The 13,889-nt window shown below is 45.1% G+C and overlaps 1 protein-coding gene across 3 annotated transcripts in view; it reads left to right on the forward strand.

Annotated features, from left to right (window-relative positions):
- CKAP2 (cytoskeleton associated protein 2) overlaps positions 1–13,889 on the forward strand; it is a 223,050-nt gene that overhangs the window by 40,703 nt on the left and 168,458 nt on the right. For all 3 annotated transcript variants that reach the window (XM_086935045.1, XM_086935043.1, XM_086935044.1), the window contains exon 2: positions 979–1,060. In XM_086935045.1, the coding sequence (XP_086791171.1) occupies positions 979–1,060 (82 nt within the window). The remainder of the gene's footprint in view (positions 1–978; positions 1,061–13,889) is intronic.

Here is a 13,889-nt window from a genome sequence, read left to right on the forward strand (position 1 = left end):
TGCTATTGTGTGCATGAGTGGAGATTCACTCGCTTTTTTTTCTCCTTGTTTTTCTGATGAGTTGGTGGTGGGCGTTGGAGGCGGCTCTGAAGTTGTTGTGGTATTCTGTGGATTTGGTGTTCCTCCAGGCCTTTTCGAGGCGGCGGCAAGTTCGTCTGGACACTAGTTCTGTGGTGAACCATCTAGCTTTCTTGGCGTGGGTGTTTTTCTTGAGGGGGGCTATGGTGTTGGCGCTGTCGGAGATCCATCTGTGCGGGCTGTGGTGTTGGCGTCTTAGTTTTCCGCAATGATTGGGGTGGAGTTTCTGAGTGAGGAGGTTAGCTGGTCGTCGGTGATTCTGGTCCAGTTTCTCCGTGAGAGCTGGTGTCTTTGGATGGTGGGTGTTCTGAAGGTGAAGTGGACGCATCGAAGGTCAGTCCATGGGAGTTCGGTTGTGTGGCTGAAGGTGATGGAGTTTCCTGTTATGAAGAGTGGGTCGAGGGTGCCCCTGCTGAGTGTGTGGGTTCGGTCACGATCTGGTGGAGTCCAATGTTGTGGAGGTTGTCCAGGAGGTATGTGGTGCTGGGGTCCAGTTGGTTGAGGTCTCCCAGTAGGGTGTAGTTGGACGCGATGGCATGCAGGGAGATGATGTCCGTGATGGGAGTTGGCAAAAAAGTCTGCGGGGTCCAGGGTGATATTATATCCAAGTGTGCCTCAGATCATCGCACACCATCAGCTGTTGTGACATGGCTTTGCTAAGAATACAATTCTGGCTTCAGTTGAGTCTGAGAAATATATTCACAAATGAAATATAAAGGGACTCTACCTATACATCAGGAATAAAGTTTATTTAAGTTAGAGTACCAATATTTTACCTGAATACCCAGTCATTTTAATTTGGACTTTGTTAGGCATATCAAAGAAGTTGAAATGGAAATGTGGTTTCTTGTGTATATTTGCTGTCCTGTAAAATCTATTGACTTTTTTTTTTTTATGCAGAGCAAAGGCCTCGAGAAGCTGAGCAGTTTTCAAGAAAATCGTTTGTGGGCCCAGGTATAAATCACAAGGGTGCCCAAAGCAGGTTAGTTGTTTGTGTGTGTTCAACAACAATCTTCTTACTTTTGAAAGGCCCATTAATTGGTAAGCTTGGGCTTGTACAATGTTGTGGTCGAGTGTAGTAGAACATGGATATGCCTTTCCATGGCCCAGGAAGGGCATCACCCGAAGATTGTCACTGTCACTTGTCGTAGGACTGTGCATATGCTGGACAAATTATCCACATCAGCGTATAACTGGAAGACCTATTCTAGGGAATGCCTATGAAGATTGCAGATCCATTATTTTAAACCAAATATAGTATGTAAAATTTGCCTGCTACACAGGGAATCCTTGTAATAAGATTTTTTTAGCTCCAAATAAAGAAGCCTTAAAACTGCTGGTCCTATTATGATGCACAGATTAGTAATTTGGTAGGTAGTTAAGGTGGAAACTGTAAGCAATTCACACAACCTTACTTTCTCATCAGCATCATTATCTGTGTCTTTGGCATTTTTCTTACCCCAACTTTTTGGCTTTAAGCTTCGTCTAATTCATTACCTTTGCTGCGGTGTCTTGAAGGACCTCTGTTCTTTTGAAGAACTGATTGAAAGAGTTGTTGGGCTTCTTGTATTGCAAATAATGTGTAGACTTATGTAGTGATAGTGAGTATTTTTCAGGCGTATCGTTTAACAATATAATTCGCTCTGGTTTTTTTTTTTGTTGTTGCTAGGAGAATGTTGATCTGTGAATGATTCAAGAATTTCTAAATTATGGATGACTAATATCCTATACTACTAACCAATACAGTTCAATTGAAAATATTATCCTGGATGCTGTTAATTATAGGGTCTATTTTAGTTGTTCTTTCCCTACTCATTTCCTGTTTTGTGAATCTAGCCAAAACAGTGTTTATTTATTTTCCTCTCCATCATATCTCTACAGTGGTCTTCAAACTTTTTATTTAATTTTGCTCACTCCCCTTCGGGCGGGGAATGGAGAATCAGCGGCTCACCCCCTCAATTTTTTCATTCTATTAAACTGGCAATGTTTTTAAATATGTATGGACTTATTTAAACATTACATTTCAGTTCTGTTAGCGTTTTACCAATGCAATCAAATACATGCTTGCCAAACATACTATTCTGTTGAGGCAGGATTTTCTAACATGTAAAAGATCCACAGTCTGATTATTAGTAGTGGAGGTGTTGAACATCTGGAGTCCTTTCCTTTTTATCACCTTCACCCAGCTGGAAAATAAATGACAAAAGTTGTTAGTGATGGCCTATTACAGGGCGCTTACTGGCACTCTTTGTGTTTTTTTTTTCTTCTGAGAACAAAGGACCGTTGTAAGCATAATGCGCCACCCACCCTCCCCGGAATCACTTAAGACCCCTCTAGGAGCCCCCCCCCCCCCCCCCCCCCCCCTCTCGTTTGAAGTCCCGGCTCTAATTTCAATTGTTGCAATATGTTCCTTAATTACAATTTCCAGCAGAAAAAAACATTCTAATAGAAGATATTTGAAAGCCAGGCATGGATGATGCATTGTACTTTTCATTTGCCCAGAATCACAGGTGTTGAACAATGTCTGAATGCAAACCTTGTGAGCCATGTTCCAAATCAGCTGCTGTAGCCCTTAGGCCAGGGGTCCCAAACCTTTCTGTAACAAGAAGTACTTATGTTCAATGAAAATTATACCGAGCTACTAATAACGGGAGTGTAGTAATAGTGATCGTCCAACCAGTTTACATTAGTTGCCACCCGAGCAAAGAACCAGCAATGATCATATTAGTGCATCACTCTGGCATTGCTGGCCCTAGTCATCTCTCAGATCGACTACGCTAACGCTTTGTATGTAGGAATCCCTCAATATCAGATCAAACGATTGCAGTTGATACAAAACCAGGCAGCTCGCCTAATTTATCATCAACCCAAACATCATCACGTCCACCCCCTGCTCAAAACCCTTCATTGGCTTCCTGTATCAGAGCGCTGCAAGTTCAAACTTGGCTGTCTGACTCATAAATCTTTGGCCGGCATCGGCCCTTCCTTCATCTCTTCCCTCCTACATCGCTATGTCCCCTCCAGGCACCTCCGATCCTCTGACCAAGCACTCCTCCAGGCACCCAGATACAGGCGCAAAAAACATGGAGGTCTCAGATTTTCTTTTCTGGGCCCCTCATTTTGGAACTCTCTCCCATTGGAACTTAGACTCTCTTGCTCCCATCTTCAATTTAGGACTCTCCTTAAAACCCACCTCTTCCGCAGTGCCTATTCATAGGCTTTTCTCACCCCCCTCTGCCTCCCACCGAATATAGTGAACAGCGCCAAGAAACCGTCCGGTGTATGCTGCGCTTTATAAGTAATTTTTACATTACATTACATCAGGCAGGGCTACCAGCAGTTAGTGCATCAGGCAGGGCTACCAGCAGCAATGGGGAAATTGACTTTAATGATTTGCAATGAGTCTACTTGGTTAACAAATGGCAGCCATAGCTGCAATTACCCTAGCACCAAGGTAAACTGTGGTAAGTCTCCCCAAGGCCTCCTTATTTATTGCACAGATATCCGCTTTAAATATAGTTTGGAAATCCAACAATTTCTACCCAAACACCAGGTGATGTGTTGTAAAAGTGCACACATTTTTATCTCGAGTACAGTCTTTTCAATTTTGGGATATATGTGTTCAACATAGCAAAAGCTTTAAAATTAGTAGGCTGGGCTGCACGCTGCCGAGCTACTCATTGGAGGTTCCTGCACTAGGCCACATCACCTGCAAAAAAGGTGGTGTTGCAAGGAAGTCTGAGCCAAATTGTCAACTTCTTAGAACTTTAAAGTCAACGTTAGTTAAGTTGTGCTTTGATGGAGTGTATCTTATCAAAGTTTTATAAAGCGCTCGCACACCCAAAGGTTTCATGGAACTTTTATGTTACCAGAGGGTGTGCCGTGTGGCGAGCCGTGCCGTGCTTAAACCTTTTGTAGCTCTATGGAGCATGAGTCACACAAAAAAGTATACATCTGTGTTATGGCATAGTCTTCGATTTGCATCATTGCAGGTTTTGAGTGAGTTACAGAACCCTAAATGACTGTGCATTGATGTTCATAATAACTCTAGATTTTCAGGCGTACTATACCCACCATGAATAGCATTTTCAAAGGGGAAAAAAGTAATGAGTTAACCTTATGGTGCCACCCACCACCCCCCTTTTGGCAGGGAATCCACTCCAGATTCAAAGTTCTTGGAATCTGATGTGTCCCAATCGCCAACTCAATTGTGATTGCAACAAGTCTTCATTGAACTTCTTAGAACACTTTAAAAAATGTGATTCTACAGGAAAAGCCTTGGAACACTTCCAGGTTTGAAACCATGTTCAGGAGGCATCTTGTCATTCACCGTAAGTAGTTATTTTCTGGAAAGTCTTGCTCCTTCCTCACTTTCAGGTCTTGCTCCTTCCTCACTTTCAGGAAAGCGCTAGTCTTTAATTTGAGTACGAAGACATGTAGTGTTTGGTCTTCCCTGGAAGCATAAGCTCCTCTAAGTGCGACTTCTAATGTGATGGTAAGATCCAGGTTTAGGTACTCTGGGTTCTAATACTGCTTGAATCATTACTATGACCTTGGAGCGATAGTTGCGCGGTATAAATAACCCCTTACATTACATTACATGGAAAATTCTGTTACCACCACCCAGATGTAAAAGTGCGAGGGCTTGAACAGCAATTCCGAAGTTACTTTCTGGAAGGAACCATTTCACTTTCTTTGTAAAAATGCTAGATCTAGACCATTTATTTCAATTTGTTTCTTGAGGGCAACATTGATGACCATATAGAATGCAAGTGACTTGGTGTTCAGTGAGTTGTTTGACACCATAAAAGTTTGTCACTGAGCCAGGCTTGTACTGTTTTTTGTTATTTGTTCTTGGAAAACAAGAGGTATCCTGTCTTGTTTGGGTTCAGCTTCAGGTAGGACCTGGGCATCCATGCTAAATGGTGTTCAGGCAGTGTTTGAGGCATTTTTCTGAAGTATAAGACTTTGAGTTGAGCATATTCGTTAATCCTAATGCTGTCATCCGAGTAGCACACCAGGTGGCTTCATGTTGAAGATGACGGGACAATTTGGAACCATGTGGGGCACTGCTAGGGATTGGGACCTGGAGGTCCCCTTGTGAATAAACTGGTGTCTGGTAGAAAGATTGGAGAAGAGATAATTAAGGACTTTTCAGGTGAAACCACCTGAGGCTCCAGGGTGCATATGAGGGTAGGATGGTAGACTGCAGAAGGCAGCTGAACGGTCCTGCAATATCGAAGGCAGATGTGGAAGGGAGTGTACAGAAAAGAAGACTAAATGAGCAATACATAGCTAAATCTTCGTGCAGTCTGCCCACATGAAATGAAGAACTTCTTAGTTTATTGATGGATGGCTGTTTTGGCTCTGAAGTAAAGCAGTTGACATTTCTACTCTTCATATTGTGTACATGTCATGTGCTATTTCTGGATGACTTCATCAGTATGAGAAGGCACATCTACATACTGCTTATGTATTGCCTTCTGCCTAAATGCTGGTCTTTTGCTTAGGCTGTCCCAGTGTTCAAATGGCCATTCATGTGTGACTGTGAATGGGGTAGTGGACTAATAAGCCTTTAAGGTGAAGATTGTGAGCAAAGCTTGAGGTGGTGATGCTACACTTGTAGATGGGAAAAGAGGTGTGCCCCCCTCCCCCCCCCCCCCCCCATTTTATTAACCGATACTTAAGGGAAAAGTTTTGCTCATTACTTGGAACAAGCTGGTCAAACATGGACATTTGAGTGTAAGCAAGTGCTCTTTAAGAGATTCCTGTTAAATAGGATATTCAAGGACGTTGAGAATAACCTCTCTAGTCACCACAGTGGACTGTCAGGTGGGCATCTATTTGCAGCATATAATTTAAAGCGGAGTATGTAGTGGGTCGGTTAACGAACAAAGAGAAGGCTTCTTAACTCTTTTTGCTACCTCCTAAGTCAATTGTGGAATTTTTGCATGATATATATTTAAAACAAATTGTTTGATTCATGGTTAATAACCCAGATTGCGCAGTCTGCTTTATCTGGCACTTCTTGCCCATCGCTCTGAAAAGAGATTAAAACTGGTTCCTATTAGCAAGCCAAGGACAGTGAATCAAAATCAATGGAATAACCCACTTCATTGTGTCGTTAGTCGACTAGAGTACAAAAGTCTAAACTTCTCTGTTGGTACTAAATGTAAAAACCTACTAGGGATACATTTCCTACTACTCCAGTTTCTGCCATATTGCTATTCTCTTGTGGATTGTCACTTGAGATAGTGGGGATGTCGGTGGTTGTCGTACTGCTAGTGACCATCTCCGGGGGATTGAAAGCTGCACTTATTATGCAACCATCTTTTGCCCTTTAATAATTTTAATAATCCTCGAAGGAGGAAGTTAGGAGGAACAGATGCACAGTGAGCTGTCCCATTTTTAGGTCTAGCCTGAGCCAGCATGCATGCGCTGCTCTGCGTGGCTTCTTGTAACTACTCTAAACCACTCCGTGTGGGTCTGACCTCCCCCCCCCCCCCCCCCCCCCCCCCCGCATAGGATTGCCATATGTGGTCTGACTTCCCTCACTCTTGGGGGCTGGAAGTGTGTGACTCTGTCCCTCTCACGTGCCCCTATATTCCGGCCAGGGAGACAATATCTTTTCCCATTTATTGAAGCAACCTCTACTTTTCTATATTACTTCTGGTCATTGTTACTAATCTAGGTAGGCCTCCCACTCTGCCACTGACTGGGGAAGAGGTGTGCCCCCACTCCCCTTATCGTTGCGCTATATTGCGTTTTACAACTCCTGCTGCAGCCAGAGTCTATTTTCCCGGTGCCAGTCTCACTCTCGATCATCAGTACCACCTGGTGTCCATTGACACATCCACCCCCAATACTCTCGACATCACTTGTTACCCCTTGCCAGGATGATCTGATGACCAGGCATTCCTATAGAATATAGATGAAGGATCCTTTCTGTTGACAACCTCTTGCACATTCCACCAACTGTATTTTGCTCCATGTGTAGCAGTGTGCGTGGGTAATATGAGCGGTGCAAGACCCGGAGTTGTACCAGCCTGAATCTCGCCCTATCGCTATGTCTCTAGGGCTCTACAGCGCCTCAATCCAGTTCTTCATCTTCGATATTGCCCAGGTTGTCTGTCCAGGCACTTCTGGGGGAGGGGGGGGGGACAATGGGTCTGGTGCATTGTTCATTATTTTCTTATACGCTATGGGCATCCCTTTGTCAAGAATGGGGTCTTGTAATATTCTATCTTCCGGATGGGAATTGTTTGGGAGGGTCGTACCTTGTTGTATGCATCTTTTTAGGGCATGCTTGAGTCATGTGTAGGGGAAACTTTGCGAGAGCGCCAAGTATTCTTGTTTTAAATCGTCAAAATGGTGAGGCACCCCGTCTTTCCACACGTTTTCCAGGTGCTCAATACCTATAGTCTGCTATCCAGAGAAGCCCTCAAAATGTGACACCTCCCTCATTTGGTCCCCTATCCATAGTGCTGCCATGCCTGTCAACTGATACTCATTTGCCTCTTTCCAACATTTGACCACAGTTGCAGTATGTGCTGACTAGTCCTTGCGTGGCTTACGAGCATATAGGAAAGGTTCATAGTTCCCGTTTGGCATTGTTTCTCTGTCCATTCTATAGGCCGGTTCCTCCCTATCTGTGTAGACCCAATTGTTTATCAATATTAATTGTGAGTCCCAGTAATGAAGTCTAATGTCTGGGACTGCCAAGCCTCCTTCTGAGACCCCACTCTGCGGTTTATTTTGGGTATCTTGACTGTATGTTGTGCAAGGCTTTGGTTAAATGGATAATGGCTGACTTACGAATATCATGCACTCTAAGGCATTGACCGCTTGAATGTCCCATGGAAACAATGGGAGAAATGGAACAGTTTGTAGTTGGCATATACATTTTGTTATTATACAATAAAACATCTTTGGCCCGATTCACAAAGGTGAACTGGGACGAAAATCTAACTTGACTTTCGGTATTCACAAAGGGCATTAAAGAGTAGTAAAGTTAGACTTTTATCTCAGTTTAACTTAAGTTTACACTCTATTAGACTTAAGACCAATACTTAAGTTACACTGAGTTTATAGTCTAACTATGCCCTTTGTGAATACCGAAAGTTGTAAAATTAGACTTTCGTCTCAGTTTACCTTTGTGAATCGGGCCCCTTGTGTCTGTGGCTGTTTTCTGAATCCATTCACTGCTGCGACTGGGCTGAATGGCTTGATAAGTTGCTGCACAAAACTGAGGTGTAATATTACCTTATTGTGTAAGTGAAAATCAAGAGTCCTTCAGCAGTTTCTTTACTTTTCTGAACCATTGAACAGTGCCTAATTGAAATTAATGGCAAAGGGTGTTTATTGCATACCATAATGGTGTTGAGTTTGATGTAATAAATGTACGGGTGCAGTTTTCTATTGGGTTTTGGAGTTCCTGGCATTGCAGAGAATGAAGGGGCATCTAAGACCTCAAACCCCGTGTTTTCAAAATGTCTGGTAAGAAACGTGAGTAGATTCATGATTTCTTTTGTTACATCTCCTGATGTTAATGGGGTTACATCACAGCTCTCACTGTGGTGTTGGCTTATTTACCAAAGGTATTAAAAGTTTCGCGAAGGCATAATATAACCAGAATTGGCAAAGCTATTAGGACTGGCCTTTCTCATAGCTACAGTAACTCGAGTCTTTATTTGACGTCCTTTTTAGAGTCGGAAGAAACCGACCTCTTTAACAAGACTGCAGCCCTTCAGAAGGTTAATAGATGTCCCTCTCGTCGGAAGTAACTGCTTAACAAGTCTGTCACAAAGCTGCAATAACTCCTGTTAATAAATGTGCCTCCTGAGTGAGATTCAACTGCTTCAAATGCCCTTCAAAGTTGAGGAGGTGTGGCTTCTACATAAATATTGTTGTACTTCTACATAAACTTTTGCTACTCTAACAAGCATTGGAAATGCAATAGGTCTCGCAGCATTAGAGTTAGTGCTTTTAGAATTGTTTATGGGTTTTTTTGTAAATCTTTAGCATTTTTGTTTCCTGTAGCCAATGCTAAAGAATTAAAAAAAAAGCCATAAACATTTCTAAAAGCTCTAACTCAAATGCTCCGAGACCTATTGCACTGTGTGAGGGTGAGGGGTTGAGGGTGAGGGTGAGTGAGGGTGAGTGAGGGTGAGGGTGAGTGAGGGGTTGAGGGTGAGGGGTTGAGGGTGAGTGAGAGTGAGGGTGAGTGAGGGTGAGTGAGAGTGAGGGTGAGTGAGAGTGAGGGTGAGTGAGAGTGAGTGAGGGTGAGTGAGGGTGAGTGAGAGTGAGGGTGAGTGAGGGTGAGGGTGAGAGTGAGTGAGGGGTTAAGGGTGAGTGAGAGTGAGGGTGAGTGAGGGTGAGTGAGGGTGAGTGAGAGTGAGGGTGAGAGTGAGGGTGAGTGAGGGTGAGGGTGAGTGAGGGTGAGTGAGGGTGAGTGAGGGTGGGTGAGGGTGAGGGTGAGTGAGGGTTAGGGTGAGGGTTAGGGTGAGTGAGGGTGAGGGGTTGATGTTGAGGGGTTGAGGGTGAGATGGTGAGTGAGGGGTTGAGGGTGAGTGAGGGTGAGGGTGAGTTAGGGTGAGGGGTTGAGGGTGAGTGAGGGTGAGGGGTTGAGGGTGAGTGAGGGTGAGGGGTTGAGGGTGAGTGAGGGTGAGTGAGGGTGAGTGAGGGGTTGAGGGTGAGTGAGGGTGAGTGAGGGTGGGTGAGGGTGAGTGAGGGTGAGGGGTTGAGGGTGAGTGAGGGGTTGAGGGGTTGAGGGTGAGTGAGGGTGAGGGGGGTTGAGGGTGGGTGAGGGTGGGTGAGGGTGGGTGAGGGTGAGTGAGGGTGAGGGGTTGAGGGTGAGTGAGGGTGAGGGGTTGAGGGTGGGTGAGGGGTTGAGGGTGAGGGGTTGAGGGTGGGTGAGGGGTTGAGGGTGAGGGGTTGAGGGTGAGTGAGGGTGAGTGAGGGTGAGGGGTTGAGGGTGAGTGAGGGGGAGTGAGGAGTGAGAGTGAGGGTGAGTGAGGGGTTGAGGGTGAGGGGTTGAGGGTGAGGGGTTGAGGGTGAGTGAGGGTGAGTGAGGGTGAGTGAGGGTGAGGGTGAGTGAGGGTGAGTGAGGGTGAGTGAGGGTGAGGGAGTGAGGGTGAGTGAGGGGTTGAGGGTGAGGGTGAGGGTGGGTGAGGGTGAGGGTGGGTGAGGGTGAGGGTGAGGGTGGGTGAGGGTGAGGGTGGGTGAGGGTGAGGGTGAGTGAGGGTGAGTGAGGGTGAGGGTGAGTGGGTGAGGGTGAGTGGGTGAGGGTGAGTGAGGGTGAGTGTGAGTGGGTGAGGGTGAGTGGGTGAGGGTGAGTGGGTGAGGGTGAGTGAGGGTGCGTGAGGGTGAGGGTGAGTGGGTGAGGGTGGGTGAGGGTGAGTGGGTGAGGGTGAATGAGGGTGGGTGAGGGTGAGTGGGTGAGGGTGAGTGAGGGTGGGTGAGGGTGAGTGGGTGAGGGTGAGTGAGGGTGCGTGAGGGTGAGGGAGGGTGAGGGGTTGATGTTGAGGGGTTGAGGGTGAGTGAGGGTGAGTTAGGGTGAGGGGTTGAGGGTGGGTGAGGGTGAGGGGTTGAGCGTGAGTGAGGATGAGTGAGGGGTTGAGGGTGAGGGGTTGAGGGTGAGGGGTTGAGGGTGAGGGGTTGAGGGTGAGTGAGGGTGAGGGTGAGGGGTTGAGGGTGAGTGGGTAATGCTACTCTGAGGTGAGCAAAAGGCCTTTAAGTGCCTATGTAAAAAAAATTGGTAACAATAGGCCTCTAGAGAGCTGCACTGTGATACCTGACCTACGAGTAACCACAGCGTTACATTATCTATTTCTAAATACAGGAAAACGATTTTTGTAAAGCATATAAGATGTAGATCCCAATACACAATTCCTAAATTGTTCCTAATTTCACGATGTAGGTCTTCCAATGATAATAACATATATTCCTATATCTATTAATACATTACAGTAAAATAATAAGTTAATGGGAAGAAGTTTTAAGGCACAGTCTACATTTTATTGACAAGTTTTGGACATTACTCTTTTTTGCAGCGACATTACTTGACTGATTCCAAATAACCTGTGAAACAATATGGCTGTCCTACTAGTAGCTATAACAGAATACCTTTTTCCTCAACAAATATATACGATTGTAGAACCATTCACTAGTAATCAATTTAACTGCTTTTTTTGGGTTGAGCCATACTCAATCACGGCTTAGTCCATATAGCCAGAACTAGTCAAAACTGTGTTCGGAAATAATTAAGGTGATAAACACAATTGGCGAATCTTGTCCTGTCAGCTTAATATACTAATGTATTTTCAAGGTACAGACACATGGAAAAGACCCAGTGACACTTCACCAGGAACAAAGGTGTCTTCAGAGCTCAGCAAGAGTTACACGGACTGGTCCAACATGGTGGCACAGAACACTGGGAGCAACACACATTCCAAGAGCAGCGTCATGGCCGCCACTGACAGAGACAAAGGACACTCAACAACAGGAGGCAGACCAGACCACCAGTCACATCTTTACACTATACAATACCTTAATCCTTGGCATTACAAATCTGTCTTTACAGTATGCTAAACATACTGTAAAGACAGAAGTGTTGAATGCCAAGCTCCAGAATTCGAAAGGGGTGGAGAGTGTAGAAGGATCCTATGCCCACCGCTTATTTTTAGGAAATGTACATAGTACCAGAAATGTAGCCAGATGGCAGCTTTGGAGCACTTTCACTTGGCACACATGGAATAGAAGACACAAATGGCCAGAGTAGGGGGAGGATAAAAGCAATATTTGTAACCAGGAGAGGGAAGCATGCTACACAGTTAAGGAGGCACAGATGGTCTACCCTATTTTTATGCGTTTGTTCTGTGGCGTTTATCTGTGTTTTATTATTGACGTGTCTCACAGTCATACATCCTTATTAACATTCGGGGTTGTGGCTTATGTTCAAGAGAGCGAAGTTTGGAGCAGCGTTTAAGGGTTCTGATGTAGAAGCGGTGCTCACGGCTCAGGGTGCCTCATTGTGCGATAACAATGAGAACAGGAAGTTGAAAAGCACAAGACATAGGCGTGGAGACTGCGGCTCGGTTTCTCATACAGGAAAGTCAACAAGGGAGGAGAGGAGGAGGGGGGAGGAGAGTAGGGGAGGCACGGCCTAGCGGCCGTGCAATCAAGTAGTGAGGGGGCGGAGCTGGGGGAGGCTGTGGAAGAGAGTAGGCAAGGCGACACGGCGGGAGGGGGCGGAGCGGGTAAACAAAGACGGACATGCACGCGCCCGTGACTTTTAAGGTCAATGCGCATAAGCTTAATGCGCATGCGCATTGACCTTAAAAGTCACGGGCACTGCAAGGAATCGCCACGATTCCTTGCAGTGTAGATAAAGAGTGGATAACTCGCAATACTCTCGCCTTGCTCGATGCGCATGCGCATCGACAGGCGAGACCTAAAAACTGTGCTTGATTTTCAGTAGGATAAGGAGCTATGCCAATGCTGGTGTATGCTGTTGAATTTAGATCAGTAATTTCAATAAATGTCTTGATTACATTGGAACACTTGTAAAGACAGCCGTGCATGTGTAATAAATAAAATATAATTAGCATTCATTGGTTAAGTCCAGTACCTTCCACTGATAACTGTATTTGGTGAAGTGTGTGTGTGTGAATACTTTATTTCAGCAAGGCAGCATTTCACCACAGGAAAGTAGGTACAGTGATTGTTTCTGCCAAAAGTCCCGACGCGTTTCAGGCTCCTTTCGCCTTTCTTCTAGGGGATGGCTTGTGAGGAAAAGCAGCTCGCAGATGTTGTAGATCATGCGGCAGTCAATAGTCCCGCCCAGTGGGCGTGTGCAGGCAATGCACTATGGTTGATGTAGTCTATGCTATATTTGAACCTGTAGTAGGGCCAGCCGCTTTCATTTTCCTAAATGTTTTTTGTACCACAGTGGGTTCACTGCATCTCGCCATACCATAGTTAAGCCAGTGTTCACCTTGCAGAGATTGCGATGCTCATTGTAGCCCCGTACTAGTGACGGCGCTTGACTTGCTCGTCCGCAGGGAGGGGCTCTCCGCGACTGTGGCAGGCCGCAAATTATTCCATAAACAAGACGCCAAAAGAGTATATGTGTGTATGTATATGTATATGTATATATATATATATATATATATATATATATATATATATATATACACACACACTACCTACTGATAGTTAGATATTTTCCTATGGAAATTAGGTCCTATTTTTTTATGGGAGGGAGGGACATTTGGTGTTTGACAACATGTTTCGACGCTAGTATGACGCAGTTCAGCTGCTATGTTAAGTTTCGGTGTGATTTCACCAAGCGGCGGTTGAGAAAATGAGGGATGGTGGTCCCAAAACTACCCCCTTCCCCCACCAAATTTTAAAAGCTCTTCTATAAAAAAAATATTTTTAGCTGTGAAATTGCGAGAATTCGCCAATTTGTGGCCCAAAAAAACATAGTGCGGGACCCACACTTGTTTAATGATTAGCACCCAGGTGAGCCAGGTCCCAAGGGCTCCTTTTTTAAATTTAAATACAGCTCCAACAATTCAGAGGGACACGCGGGGTTGCCAAGATCATACATTTTTGTTTAATGCATATGCTTCTTCGCGATAAGCCGCCTTCAAAATACATGACATAACGGCCGAAAATGGAAGAAACATTTTTGATTTCACCAATGAGATGTGCTCACTACTTCAATGAACTGAACGATGTGTGCTGTGTCCGGATGTCTGCCTTCTTCCCGGGGAAGGCCAATGTTATTTTAACTGGGGGGAGGTGGG

This window comes from Lissotriton vulgaris, chromosome 8 (genome assembly GCF_964263255.1).
Source record: "Lissotriton vulgaris chromosome 8, aLisVul1.2, whole genome shotgun sequence".
Taxonomy (NCBI): Eukaryota; Metazoa; Chordata; class Amphibia; order Caudata; family Salamandridae; genus Lissotriton; species Lissotriton vulgaris.